At 43.7% G+C, this 13,034-nt stretch overlaps 2 protein-coding genes across 3 annotated transcripts in view; one reads left to right on the plus strand and one right to left on the minus strand.

The window, feature by feature from the left end:
* Positions 1 to 2,260, minus strand: part of SLC25A11 (solute carrier family 25 member 11) — a 42,893-nt gene extending 40,633 nt beyond the window's left edge. Inside the window, exon 1 of the mRNA XM_030187739.1 lies at positions 2,051 to 2,260. Within this exon, the coding sequence (XP_030043599.1) occupies positions 2,051 to 2,142 (92 nt within the window). The 5' untranslated portion in view covers positions 2,143 to 2,260. The remainder of the gene's footprint in view (positions 1 to 2,050) is intronic.
* A 4,180-nt stretch (positions 2,261 to 6,440) lies between these two features.
* The window catches only part of NFAM1 (NFAT activating protein with ITAM motif 1), a 43,197-nt gene continuing 36,603 nt past the window's right edge, over positions 6,441 to 13,034 (plus strand). For both annotated transcript variants that reach the window (XM_030187432.1, XM_030187433.1), the window contains exon 1: positions 6,441 to 6,598. In XM_030187432.1, coding sequence (XP_030043292.1) covers positions 6,535 to 6,598 — 64 coding nt within the window. In that variant the 5' untranslated portion in view covers positions 6,441 to 6,534. The remainder of the gene's footprint in view (positions 6,599 to 13,034) is intronic.

Genomic DNA, 13,034 nt, shown 5'->3' on the forward strand with positions numbered 1-13,034 from the left:
CTTCAAAGGCAATAGTGGCACAAGTCTCTCGGTTTTACACCTGTGCATCTGAGTGGTAGCAACTCCTTTTCTCTACAATGCTGTATTCACAAGTCTATAGTTGCATTTGTAGGTAAATCCAGGACCAGCTCACCATGTCCCTAATAACCCAAGATCACCTCATCATACCAGAATCACGTTATCATCCAAAAGTTGCCCGGCTTACTTATTATTAAAGAGTGAAGAGGGATAGAGGTGAAAGGTTGGTATATTCAGAGAAGGGAAATATTGGGTTGTGTCATAAGTACATAAGTACATAAGTAGTGCCATACTGGGAAAGACCAAAGGTCCATCTAGCCCAGCATCCTGTCACCGACAGTGGCCAATCCAGGTCAAGGGCACCTGGCACACTCCCCAAACGTAAAAACATTCCAGACAAGTTATACCTAAAAATGTGGAATTTTTCCAAGTCCATTTAATAGCGGTCTATGGACTTGTCCTTTAGGAATCTATCTAACCCCTTTTTAAACTCCGTCAAGCTAACCGCCCGTACCACGTTCTCCGGCAACGAATTCCAGAGTCTAATTACACGTTGGGTGAAGAAAACTTTTCTCCGATTCGTTTTAAGTTTACCACACTGTAGCTTCAACTCATGCCCTCTAGTCCTGGTATTTTTGGATAGCGTGAACAGTCGCTTCACATCCACCCGATGTTTTTATGAGCCCATTCAGCCTGCTCTATTTAGGAGCTGTGTGAAGAGGGATAGAGGTGAAAGGTTGGTTTATTCAGATGAGGAAAATATTGGGTTGTGTCATCAGATTCTCTGTTTTTATGAGCCCATTCAGCCTGCTCTATTTAGGAGCTGTGTGAAGAGGGATGGATAGAGGTGAAAGGTTGGTTTATTCAGATGAGGAAAATATTGGGTTGTGTCATCAGATTCTCTGTTTTTATGAGCCCATTCAGCCTGCTCTATTTAGGAGCTGTGTGAAGAGGGATAGAGGTGAAAGGTTGGTTTATTCAGAGAAGGAAAATATTGGGTTGTGTCATCAGATTCTCTCTTTTTATGAGCCCATTCAGCCTGCTCTATTTAGGAGCTGTGTGAAGAGGGATAGAGGTGAAAGGTTGGTTTATTCAGATGAGGAAAATATTGGGTTGTGTCATCAGATTCTCTGTTTTTATGAGCCCATTCAGCCTGCTCTATTTAGGAGCTGTGTGAAGAGGGATGGATAGAGGTGAAAGGTTGGTTTATTCAGATGAGGAAAATATTGGGTTGTGTCATCAGATTCTCTGTTTTTATGAGCCCATTCAGCCTGCTCTATTTAGGAGCTGTGTGAAGAGGGATAGAGGTCAAAGGTTGGTTTATTCAGATGAGGAAAATATTGGGTTGTGTCATCAGATTCTCTGTTTTTATGAGCCCATTCAGCCTGCTCTATTTAGGAGCTGTGTGAAGAGGGATGGATAGAGGTGAAAGGTTGGTTTATTCAGATGAGGAAAATATTGGGTTGTGTCATCAGATTCTCTGTTTTTATGAGCCCATTCAGTGTTCTATTTAGGAGCTGTGTGAAGAGGGATAGAGGTCAAAGGTTGGTTTATTCAGATGAGGAAAATATTGGGTTGTGTCATCAGATTCTCTCTTTTTATGAGCCCATTCAGCCTGCTCTATTTAGGAGCTGTGTGAAGAGGGATAGAGGTCAAAGGTTGGTTTATTCAGATGAGGAAAATATTGGGTTGTGTCATCAGATTCTGTTTTTATGAGCCCATTCAGCCTGCTCTATTTAGGAGCTGAACGGAGGTACGGGGGGTATTTATTTATTGCATTTGTATCCCACCTATTTGCAGGCTCAATGTTTTGTAAACATTGTCATTACAGGATAGCAGATACATTGTGTAGAATTTAAGTGAGGGAAGAGAGAAGGTAGCAGGACCAGTGGGTTGCATGGATAGAAGTTCCAAGGCAGCCAAATCAGGGGGTGCAACCAGCGAGGTTCAAGGGCAGCGGGATCAGGAGGTGCAACGAGTGAGGTCAAGGGCAGCAGTGAAGTTGAGAAGGTTGTGGGGAGTCGGATCTTACCCCGCCAGCCCCCCGAAAAGAAATTTGATGGACTTGGGGGAGGTCCTGGGCCTGCTGCCAACCTCGCCACTGCTGCTCTTTGGAGAACTCATGGCCGCCGTTTTTCTCCTCTCCGGCTCCACAAGAGATGCAAGGTGACACCAATCTTAGCAAAGAGCGCTCCACGGGGCTAGGACACAGAGCGCAGACTCGCCGGATCTCTCCTTATTGGACGACAGCAAGGAAGGACGTGACGGGGATCCGTCTTGCCTTTAGGATTATTGTGCGTTCCTAGCCTCACTCTGGTTTTCCGTTCTCCGTGATGACGATCATGTGATGGGACATAAATAACTTCCTGTTTTATAGGGTCCGTTTTGACTTTTGATTCGATGGAAGAAAGTAACTTGTGAAAGCCTCTTTATAGCAATCTGTAGTGTGGTATATCAAGTTACTACCATTATTTTCATTAATATTAGTTTCCCCACCCAAAACATATAAAATAATATTCTGATAAATATGTCATTTTATCTTTAACATTAAGAATTATATTAATAATAATATGTTGTTTCTCCCTGCCCTCTGAAAGGAAGCTTTATTTTCGGTTTTGTTATAAGGCCTGAGAGTCAGGCACAAGACATGGAGGAATACTCTATCCCTACAACTGTAGTGCACATAAACCAAAGAGTAGGGTGGGTAGGCTCTTCCAAAAGACAAGGGAGACAATGGTTCTTCTATATATATTACTTATTGAAAAACACCAAAACACTTGGCATAGCAGCCGTGTTTCAGCACTCAGGTGCCTGCAATTATGGTGTATATGTTTATTTATTTTTGTTACATTTGTACGCTGTGCTTTCCCACTCATGGCAAGGCAGGCTCAATGTGGCTTACATATTGTATACAGGTACTTATTTGTACCTGGGGCAATGGAGGGTTAAGTGACTTGCCCAGAGTCACAAGGAGCTGCCTGTGCCTGAAATGGGAATTGAACTCAGTTCTTCAGTTCCCCACGACCAAAGTCCACCACCCTAACCACTAGGCCACTCCTCCACTTTTTTTTGCTCACACCTTTTTCAGTAGTAGCTCAAGGTAAGTTACGTTCAGGTACACTGGGTATTTCTCTGTCCCAGGAGGGCTCACAATCTAAGTTTGTACCTGAGGCAATAGAGGGTTAAGTGACTTGCCCAAGATCACAAGGAGCAGCAGTGGGATTTGAAATGGCCACCTCGGGATTGCAAGACCGATGACCTAACCACTAGGCCATATATGTTCTTCATCCAATTCTACTGTAGTGTAACACTGTACTGAGGTGAAAAACAATTTAATTCCTGTAGCGTACACTATAAAATATAGAATAAGCCTAAATTTCTGCATGGTTTATAGAATGTGCCGAGCGCCCGTCCATGTGACTAAATTTAGTCATGGGCAAGTTACACGATTTTTTTAGCATACGTTAAAAATTAGTGTGCGCTAATGATAGACACAACCATAGGAATATAATGGGTGTCTCCATCGTTAGCGCGCACTAAAAACAGCACGCCTACAGCGCAGCTACAGGGCACTAAATTCAAAAGAGCACTGATACAAACTTTATTCAATTATACAAAAACATATATACCTGCAACTAAAAATCCTTTGAGCACAACCAGTGGCAATCCTAGCCGGCATGACACCCAGGGCGGATCGCTGATGTGCCCCCCCCCCCCGGCAAAATGACACCCCCCCCCCGGGTGCACGCCGCTGGGGGGGGGGTGCCACGGCGCGCGCCTGTCAGCTGAGTTCGCTGACTTCGCTGCAACTCCCTCTGCCCGGGCCGGAACAGGAAGTGACAGGCGCGCGCCGCAGCACCCCCCCAGCGGAGTGCACCCGGGGCGGACTGCCCCCACCTTGGTACGCCACTGAGCACAACAAAATCCTGAAAACTAAATAGGTAAAATACCTACCTATCTAAACTAGATAAATCAAGTTTAACAGAACATACCACGCAGTTAGTAATGACCCATTTCAGTTGCCCCAAAGGAACTCATTAAAAAGTCCAAGACAGAAAAAACTCCACCAGAGATGGTTAGAGCAAAGTTCCAATTAGAAAAAACTCAGTTCCTTCACTCAAATGTAAACACCAACAAGTGAAGAAATCTGACAAGTATCTTCAGCTGATGCTCACTTCCTGTATATTGACAATAGTCAATGTTTATCACAGCAGTATCCTGAAAAAGATCATAATCCCAAAGGACCAGGGGCTAGTAGCCACCATAAATATATAAGTTCTCACCTACACAGTCTGTATTTCATTTACCATCCTCAGCAGTGAGATTCTCTATAAAATTAAAAACATATTCTAATACAAAAACATGGAAAGCTACTAGCCCCCAAGTACATACTAACAAATATCATTCCTATATACAAGCAACACAAGATCAGAGAATAGCTACTTACAAATAAAGATCGCAGCGCTAAAGCGTGAAGCAATTCTTCCCGAGGGAAACATTTCACAACCTGATACAATCAATGGTACTAAGCCACTTAGATTATTGCAATGGAATTTATGCGGGATGTAAAGAACAAACCTTAAAGAAACTTCAGACCGCTCAAAACACGGCAGCTAGGCTTATATTAGGTAAAACAAAATTTGAAAGCGCTAAACCCCTCCACGAAAAACTACACTGGCTCCCAATCAAAGAACGCATCGCCTTCAAAATCTGCACCCTGGTTAACCATCTACAGAGAAACCCCGAGTTACATGACAGACTTGATCGACTTACCAATTAGAAATACATCCAAATCAACACAATCTTATCTAAATCTGCACTACCCAAGCTGCAAAGGACTTAAAAACAAAACAACTTACGCATCTAATTTTTCCTACATAAGCACACAACTCTGGAACGCATTACCAAAAGCCTGGAAAACGACGTACAACCACCTAAACTTCAGGAAATCACTACCAATTTGGACAGTGTTTGATGTGCCAGCCTGGTTGACCTCCAGTTGAAGTGGAGCCCATATTTTTGGAATAGGCTCCCCTTTCCCCAGAATGCTGCTCAATTCCTAAAACGTCTACATCCCTCTTTCCTGCACCATCATCTCATCCACACATTGAGACTCTAGAGCTCTGCCTATTAGTGGGTCCTGCACATGGAATGAGGAGCATTTCTGGAAGTGCTACCCTGGAGGTTCTGGTCACAAACAGACTAGCACACAGTGGAAGAAGACAGTTCCAAGATCTACCTGAAGTCTAATATCTTCAAAATTAAAAAGTTTATTCTCCAATAAAAGTTGCATAAACAGTTCAAATCCAACATGGGCCATGTTTCGGCTATGTGCCTTCCTCAGGGGTCATAACTTTGTTGAAATGCAAGAGACAATATGGAGAACAATTGCAGTCTCAAACATTCAAGCAAATAATCAGCTGAAACAATGTAGCGTATGAGTCCTCTTTTGGACACACATGCTGCATTGTTTCAGCTGATTATTTGCATGAAAGTTTGAGACTGCAGTTGTTCTGTGTATTGTCTCTTGCATTTCAACAAAGATTGTTCTCCATATTGTCTTGTTCATTTCAGCAAAGTTGTGACGCCTGAGGAAGGCACAGGTTGAGTCTGAACTGTTTGTGCAACTTTTTTTGGAGAATAAACTTTTTTTTTTTTAATTTTGAAGATATTGGACTTCTAGTAGTTCTTGGAACTGTCTTCTTCCACTCCGTGCTTGTCCGTTTGATTGCTGTGGAAACATTTTACTCCCTTTTTTTGTTTTGACAAACACATGAAAATGACTTTATAAAATTAGCCCCCTCGAGTTCATATCACTGGACTACTTCTGCATGGAAAAAAAAGAACCCAACACAAGATAAAACACAGCTCTTCCTGCTGCCCAGTTTAAGGGGCACAGAGAGAATCCAGGGATCTAGCAGAAGAGAGACGGAGAAGACAGTATAGGAGGTAACATTTATAAAATAGCAGGGCTAGGGAAGAGGGAGAAAGAGAGAAGTCCTACAAATTTTTGCTCCGCTTTAATTAAGGAAAACATTTCCTGTACAAGAAGCTGCTGGGAACAATAGTCCCAAATCAGGTACACGCCATGAAAATCAGGAGCATCTTGTAAACTTTACGCCACAAATCTAATGATCCGATGAAAGAATCAGGTGGAAGATTTTTGCTGCGAGAATCTTTTTTGAATTTATTTTATTTATTAAGATTGTCATCACCTGCTTTCTTTCATTTTGCAGTATTTTCAGCTTCTCTTTTCTCTGCAGCTTCCTCTGGTACTTTCAGCCCCTCTGTTCTTTGTATTATGTTGGTCTCTTTTTCATCCTGCATTTTCAGCCAGAGAAGTTCAGAGTAGGAGGAGTTTATTTGTACTAAAAAAGAAATGAACAGCGGGACAGAAACCAGAAGGAAAGAGGAAGTGATGGACAAAGAGAAGCAAGAGCCTCTGTCTTGTAACTGAGAGCTGGGGACTCCCAGGAACTCTTCCCGTCTGCACTCCCCAAACCTCGAATTCCAGGAATGATCACTGTATCAGGACCAACTCTGCTTCAGCTTCTGCTTCTGGGAGGTCTTCAGTGCAGAGGTGTGTGGGTTTCTGCCTTTTCTATCTAGTGTAATTTCTTTCTCATGTTTTCAGAAACATATATTGGCTGGGAAGGGACCCAGGTCTGAAAAGAAAACTTGAACAGAACAGAAAACTGTAACGGGTGCAACTGACAACATGGAAAATCCTAGAAACCTGCTTAAGTAGAGGGGAAGGGAAATGGGTAAAACAGCCTTTCCTCTGAGTATTATTATGTCTAGAAACAGACCCAGAAGAGTTAAAACCTTATTGCTGTCGCTGTCACAAAGTGAAAGGCCCTGTCTATGGGATAAACCAGTAGAAATTTCCTCTTTATTTTGGTTTGCTCATTCACCCTTTATTGCTTCATCCTATCAAACTTCCTCTCTCTCTTCCTTCATCTACACAAAGTTTATAGCAGTTTAAAAGAAGTTTGATTATGAACAGAGGGGAAATTGATAAAACAGTGTCTCCAACTTCAGCACCGAGTGAGCGCCCTGCCAGGGGCATAGCCAGAACTTTTGGGGGGGGGGGGGGTGGAGAGCAAGCATTTCTTCTCAATTCCCTCCACCCCGCTGCCAAATCATAGTTTTGCTAGCGAAGATACTCAAGCCCCATCAGCCGAAGATTCGCTCCCTGAGCCCACACCATGTTGCTGAAACAGTGAGAAAGCCCGCAGAATGACTCAACCAAGGAAGTTTAACCCTTTAGTGTCTAATGTTCCCATAATAAGCCATATGGGAACATTGGACACTAAAGGGTTAATGTGTGCTCACTGTGCTACTGCACACTGTCTCCTCTTCCGAGTCCTTCTCCTCTCACGATGGTGGGTTCCAACGAGACTCTTGCATGATGATGATCCAATCTCTCCTCTGCTCTCTGGACCATCCGTCTCTCTCTCTCTCTCTCTCTCTCGTCTGTCTTGGTATCACAGTCTCCTCATTTCCTCTCCAGACAGTCAGTCAGTGGTGCAAACAGACTCTCTTAACAAGTCCTCATTCACCACGAAACAGAGCGGGGAGGGGGGCAGGCATTTAAAAGATGGCCAGATCAGTTCTACAGGAGTAGGAAACGGTTAAGATTTTGAAAATGAACAAAATGAATATTATTACAGATGATTAATATCGAGATTGTTGTTTTCCTAGAGTTCCAGGTATGACTCCTAAAGTTTTTTCCTCTGAAATGATTCCTCTTAGTATATTAATTCAAAAGGAGTGAAGCCTGTGAAACTGGGATTACCTTCATCAGTGGGAATTGGATTAGAGATTCAAATGTTTGTACTGTTAAATAATTTCTGGTTTTAAAAGAGAAAAAAATGAAATCAGGTGTATTATTTCCACTAATATTGGACAATAAGTATGTTTCCAACGAAATTAATTAACTATACACTGTCTTGGGTTTGAAGAAGCCAACCAGACGATCAATGTGGAATAATGATTCAGATAAATAATAACTGGGGATAATCAGGTTAATACCACGTTTTCTTTGTTTACTGTTGTTTAGTTGATCTCCTTGTCTTGTTTCACTCTCCCTATTTATTTTGTGGTCTAAGAAAGAGAAAGATTGTATACAATCCATTTATCTAGTTGAGATTGTTTTCCTCTAATATTGTATTAATGTACAGTCATCTCTGTATCAAATCAAAAGAAAAAAAGCAGATCAAAAAAGACAAAAAAATAGAACAGGAGGGTAACAGAAGAAGTGATTTATTACAAGTTACCCGATGTGGCCATCACATTGTATATTTGATAATAAAACATATCTAAAAACACTATCACATCATATAAAATACAAACAGATCAAATCTAAAAACATAATACAATAAAATATAATATCAAATCAGCTGACAGACGCAGCGCGACGACGTCCTGCTCTGGGACCTTCCCTCTGTTGCGTGCATTCCGCCCTGCGTAAACAGGAAGTTGAATCAACGCAGCAGAGGGAAGGCCCCGGAGCAGGAGGACGTCGCGCCGCGTCTGTCAGCTGTCAGGCAGGCAACACCGATAGCAAATTGCAAGCGCTGCCGCGAGGGTGGGAAACAGACCGTGAAGTGCAGGAGAGGAGGCAGCGCTACGGCGGGGGTGGGAGAAGGTGAGGATTGGCCTGAGACAAAACTGGGTGGGCCTGGGCCCATCCAGGCCCACCCGTAGCTACGCCCCTGCCACACGGGGGCTGATATTCAGACCTCAGGAGTGAGCCCGGCTAACTCCTGCTGTAGGCAGCGAACCCGGAAATTAAATGCTGGTGCCGTATCCAGCAACCGGCATTGAATTTCTCTTTTTTTGGGGGGGCTGCTAAATACATAGCCGGTTAAGCCGACATTCATTGGTTGACCAGCTATGTTATAGCGGCCAAAGATAGATCTGCTATTTACATAGGTCTGTCTGGCCACTAAACTTAGTTGGTCAGCCAATGAATATTGGTGCTAACTGGCTATGTCATACGACATAGTCGATGACTGAGCTATCTGTTAAGTGGTAATATTCAGCCAAGATAGCCAGTTATCTCATGCTGAATATTAGCACTTAGTTGGCTTAAGGGTATTTAACCATCCAGGAGCCATTCCTGGCCGGTTAAATAGTTTTAAATATCGTGTGTGTGTGTGGGGGGGGGGGGGGGGGGGTGAATGGTCTTTATCTGCCTACATTGTTCTCTCTCTGTATCTATGAGTTTTGAGAGGAATGGGACAAAATCACATCAGACCAGTGGATTATGGATATTCTCATAGAAGGTTACAAGTTGGAGTTCTCCCGCCTGGTCGCTCCTCTCTTCTTGCAGTCTCCTTGTCGAAAGGAAACCAAGGCAGTTGAAGTTCAGGCCACTGTAGATTCCTTGCTGGTGGGCCATTGTTCCAGTTCCCCAGTCCGAACAAGGACAAGACAGATACTCCATCTACTTCATTGTCCCAAAGAAAGAAGGCACCTTTGGTTTGGTCTTACATCTCAAAGGTCTAAACCGTTGCCTCTGAGTGTCTCGCTTTAGCAAGGAGACACTAAGAGCAGTCATAGCCTTGGTTCATTCGGAAGAATTTCTCACTGCCCTTGATCTCAAGGAGGCATACTTGCATATACCCATATGGCTGCCACATCAGAGGTTTATACGTTTTGCAGTTCTGGGCTGTTACTTCCAGTTCAGGGCTTTGCCGTTCGATCTTGTCATGGCTCCAAGAACGTTTAGGCTCCAAGAACGTTTACCAAGGTTATGGTGGTGGTGGCGTCCTTCCTTCATTGCCAGGGAATCAGAGTTCACCCGTATCTCGATGGCTGGCTCATTCATGCGTCATCCTATTCACACAGGAGAAATATTTTTTCACTCAATGAATAGTTAAGCTCTGGAACTCGGGATTTATTTCTATTGTGTAAAGTCTTTGTGAAAGAAGTCATAGCTGGGACTGTGGTAAGAAAACGTGAACATAGAGCAAGGTTTTTTTTCTTTTTTAAAATTGCTCACACTAATCAAATTATTGGAAGGGACTGCCTATCTTTATTCCCATCCTGCCTTGCCATGCCACCCTACTGCACCCTACCGCTCTGCTTCATCCTTGCCAAACAAGGGAGTCACCAACCACTTATGGACACATCCCTAGCTCCAGGAACACTGGAGAATCATTTCTGTTTAAGTATGCCTTCTATGGAAGATGCAGAGCTACAAATCCCGGGATACTACTATCTGTCTCTGTGAAGCTATTCAAACAATTTTCCTTAGCCTAGAATCAAAATGTGTGTAGTATTAAAAGAAAACTGTCCTCAAGATGGCATATTTCCATGATTCTGCATAACCTCCTGGGGTCTCTTCTAGCGCCATCCTTTTCTGATCCTAGATGGTCTCCTGGTGTCCCTCCCACTGGGAAAGTCAAAAATGTAATAAAAACAATCAAATACAATCAAAACGTCAACATAAAGTAAAACAAATACAGAATAAAAAATAATAAAAACACTTATTCTATGTAAAAGTCCATATGTATATAAGATGTTAATTATCCAGTTATCGTAGTCCACCAAAGGATGTCAGATCCAAATGTCCTGTATGAAAGTCCATCAGTGGATCAGATACCCTGATACCAAATATCCTGTGTGGAAGTCCATCAGTGGTTTGTGTTTAAAAATATTCTTTGTTTCCCATGTTGGAACTCCTTGGTCTATCCCTGCTTTGTGCTTTTGTCCCTCCCATAGGTCCGGTACAAGAGTATTACGCATTTTAGGGAAACTTTCAGCCTTGCAGTCCCCCCTCTACTCTTCTCTGTGAGCATCAGGTTGGGTTATTTTTAGTACATTTAAGAGTCTGTAGGGATGTCAGGCCTAGGACCAGCAAACACTGGGATGCCAGTTGACACAGTAATCTACCCATTTAGCACTCTCTTTTGATCCAATAAGTCAATCCAGGCCAGAAGTTGCAGTTCTAAACCAAAAGGTTTAACTTAACTTTGGGTGAGGCAGAAAATGTGGGACAACTCCTCAGTATTAGCTATATACAACCAGTAGTATAATAAAGTAGTTCAAATACTTACCGTCTTTAGTAGGTTTCCTTATGAACACTCTGTTCCAGAAGCTGTGAGAGTATTCTAAGTCAAAAAGGTCTTTGCTGTACCTTTAGGGAACAGAACCTAAGGGTCTCTACAGTACCTTGTAGCACACACGCATCCATAGGCATTGAAAGGTGGGATGCACAGGTGCCATGGCACCCCTAAAAATTTTCCTCCCTACCTCTCTTGCAATGAGGTATTTTCCTCCCTTATTTCACTCCCCCGGGGCCTTAGACATCACATGACTGGCTGACCGGTCGGGGAGGAGGGGCCTTGAGCATCTGTGCATACTCAAAGCTGGCTGGCTTCCATCCCTTCTGTGACAAAACAGTGCATTTTTAAGCCTGTAAAACTGTATTAATTATTTCTTGAAGTTTATTTCTCTAGTTAGGCTAGCAGGTGGTGCAAGTTTATGTGTAAAGCTGTTACCGAGAAATGGCTGTTCCCTCTTTAGTTAACACAGATAAGAGGTAACTTGCAGTGATGTGGCCAGCTATTTTTAAAACTTGTTGTTCTGGGCTCTGATTGGCCCAGGAGCTCAATTCATCTAGGAAATACTGGATTTTTCTCTAGTCTCAGCTTGGAAGTACAGACAGAAAGACCTCTTTTCTGAGACCCTGTGAGCAGTTATATTCTGTAACCTGTGAGCAACTATATTTCCTGTACTTCCCAGGCACTATTCAGGTAGTGAACAAATGTTTAGATAGTTTTATAAATTGATCCATAATCAGTTACCTGTTATCATGTGCTGTTTTGTTCCATCTGTTTTTATGGTTCACTGTTCAATATTTTTATGACAATAAACATTTTTACTTTATTGCCTCTGCTTGTCTGGACTGACTAAGAATCTTGGTGGTTTGTGTGTTTGGTCTGTGAGTGCTTTCAGGGAACTGTGGGACCACTGGGAGTGTGGCTCCAGTAACCTAGGAATCACTGGGGATAATTTGAGATCGGGAGACTTGCCCAGAGGCGGTTGGGACCCTGTCAATGAGAGGAGGGTGCTAGTGTAGAGCACAAGTGGCAGGTGCAGGTGGACTTGATCTATGCTGGGGATAGTCCCTCTAAGTGGCCGCGGGGTAGCCCCAGGCAGTTGGCTAGGCATTTCATGACACCTTCCAAAACAGAAAGTTTAGAGGGGGCAGGAGTCAGCAGGCCTTGAGCATATGCAGATGCTCAAGGCCCCAGACCAGCTGGCCACAAATTGCCTCTTAGGCAGATGACAGAGTTGCCGCCTGGGAGAATGAGATAAGGGAGTAAATACCTCATGGTGGTAAAGAAGGAGAAATATGATGAAGAGGGGAAGAGGAAGGTGCACCATGGACAGGAGGGGGAAGGAAGAAGGGAAGGAGAGATATGCTAAAAAGGGGAAGGGGAGAGGGGAATGCTGGGCACCATGGGCAGAGGAGACAGAAGAAGAGAAAGGGAAGGGAAGTGAAGGGAAGGAGAGAAATACTGAATTTCTTGGGGTGAGGGAAGGGAGGAAAGGCAGAAATGCTGTATACCATGGAGGAGTTGAGGGAGAGAAATGCTGGACACCATGGGGGGGGGGGGGGGTGAGAAGGAGGGAGGGAAAGAGAGATGCTGGATACCATGGAGGGGACTATGAAATGGTAGGGAGGGCTTGGGGATGGGGGTGGCGCTGAGAGCGAAGTTCAGGCACCCCCAATCAAAAAAGGGTTCTGCTGCCCCTGCATGCACTTCTTGCCCGCTCTGTTTGTTGCAATCTTTCTGGGCAATCAGCTTCTGGCCATAAGGCTGGCTTGATGACATGAGTTGTGACCCTGTTGCCGCCACTCCTTCTGCCTCTGTCCTAGGCTAGCATTTGACGCTGGCAGATGGATTGATTACAGTGAAGCATTTGCACCACTATTGATCCTGCTGCTGCCCCCTAGTACTTCCGCCAACCCTGTCCTCACAATACCATGGTGCTGTGGC

This window comes from Microcaecilia unicolor, chromosome 14 (genome assembly GCF_901765095.1).
Source record: "Microcaecilia unicolor chromosome 14, aMicUni1.1, whole genome shotgun sequence".
Classification (NCBI taxonomy): Eukaryota; Metazoa; Chordata; class Amphibia; order Gymnophiona; family Siphonopidae; genus Microcaecilia; species Microcaecilia unicolor.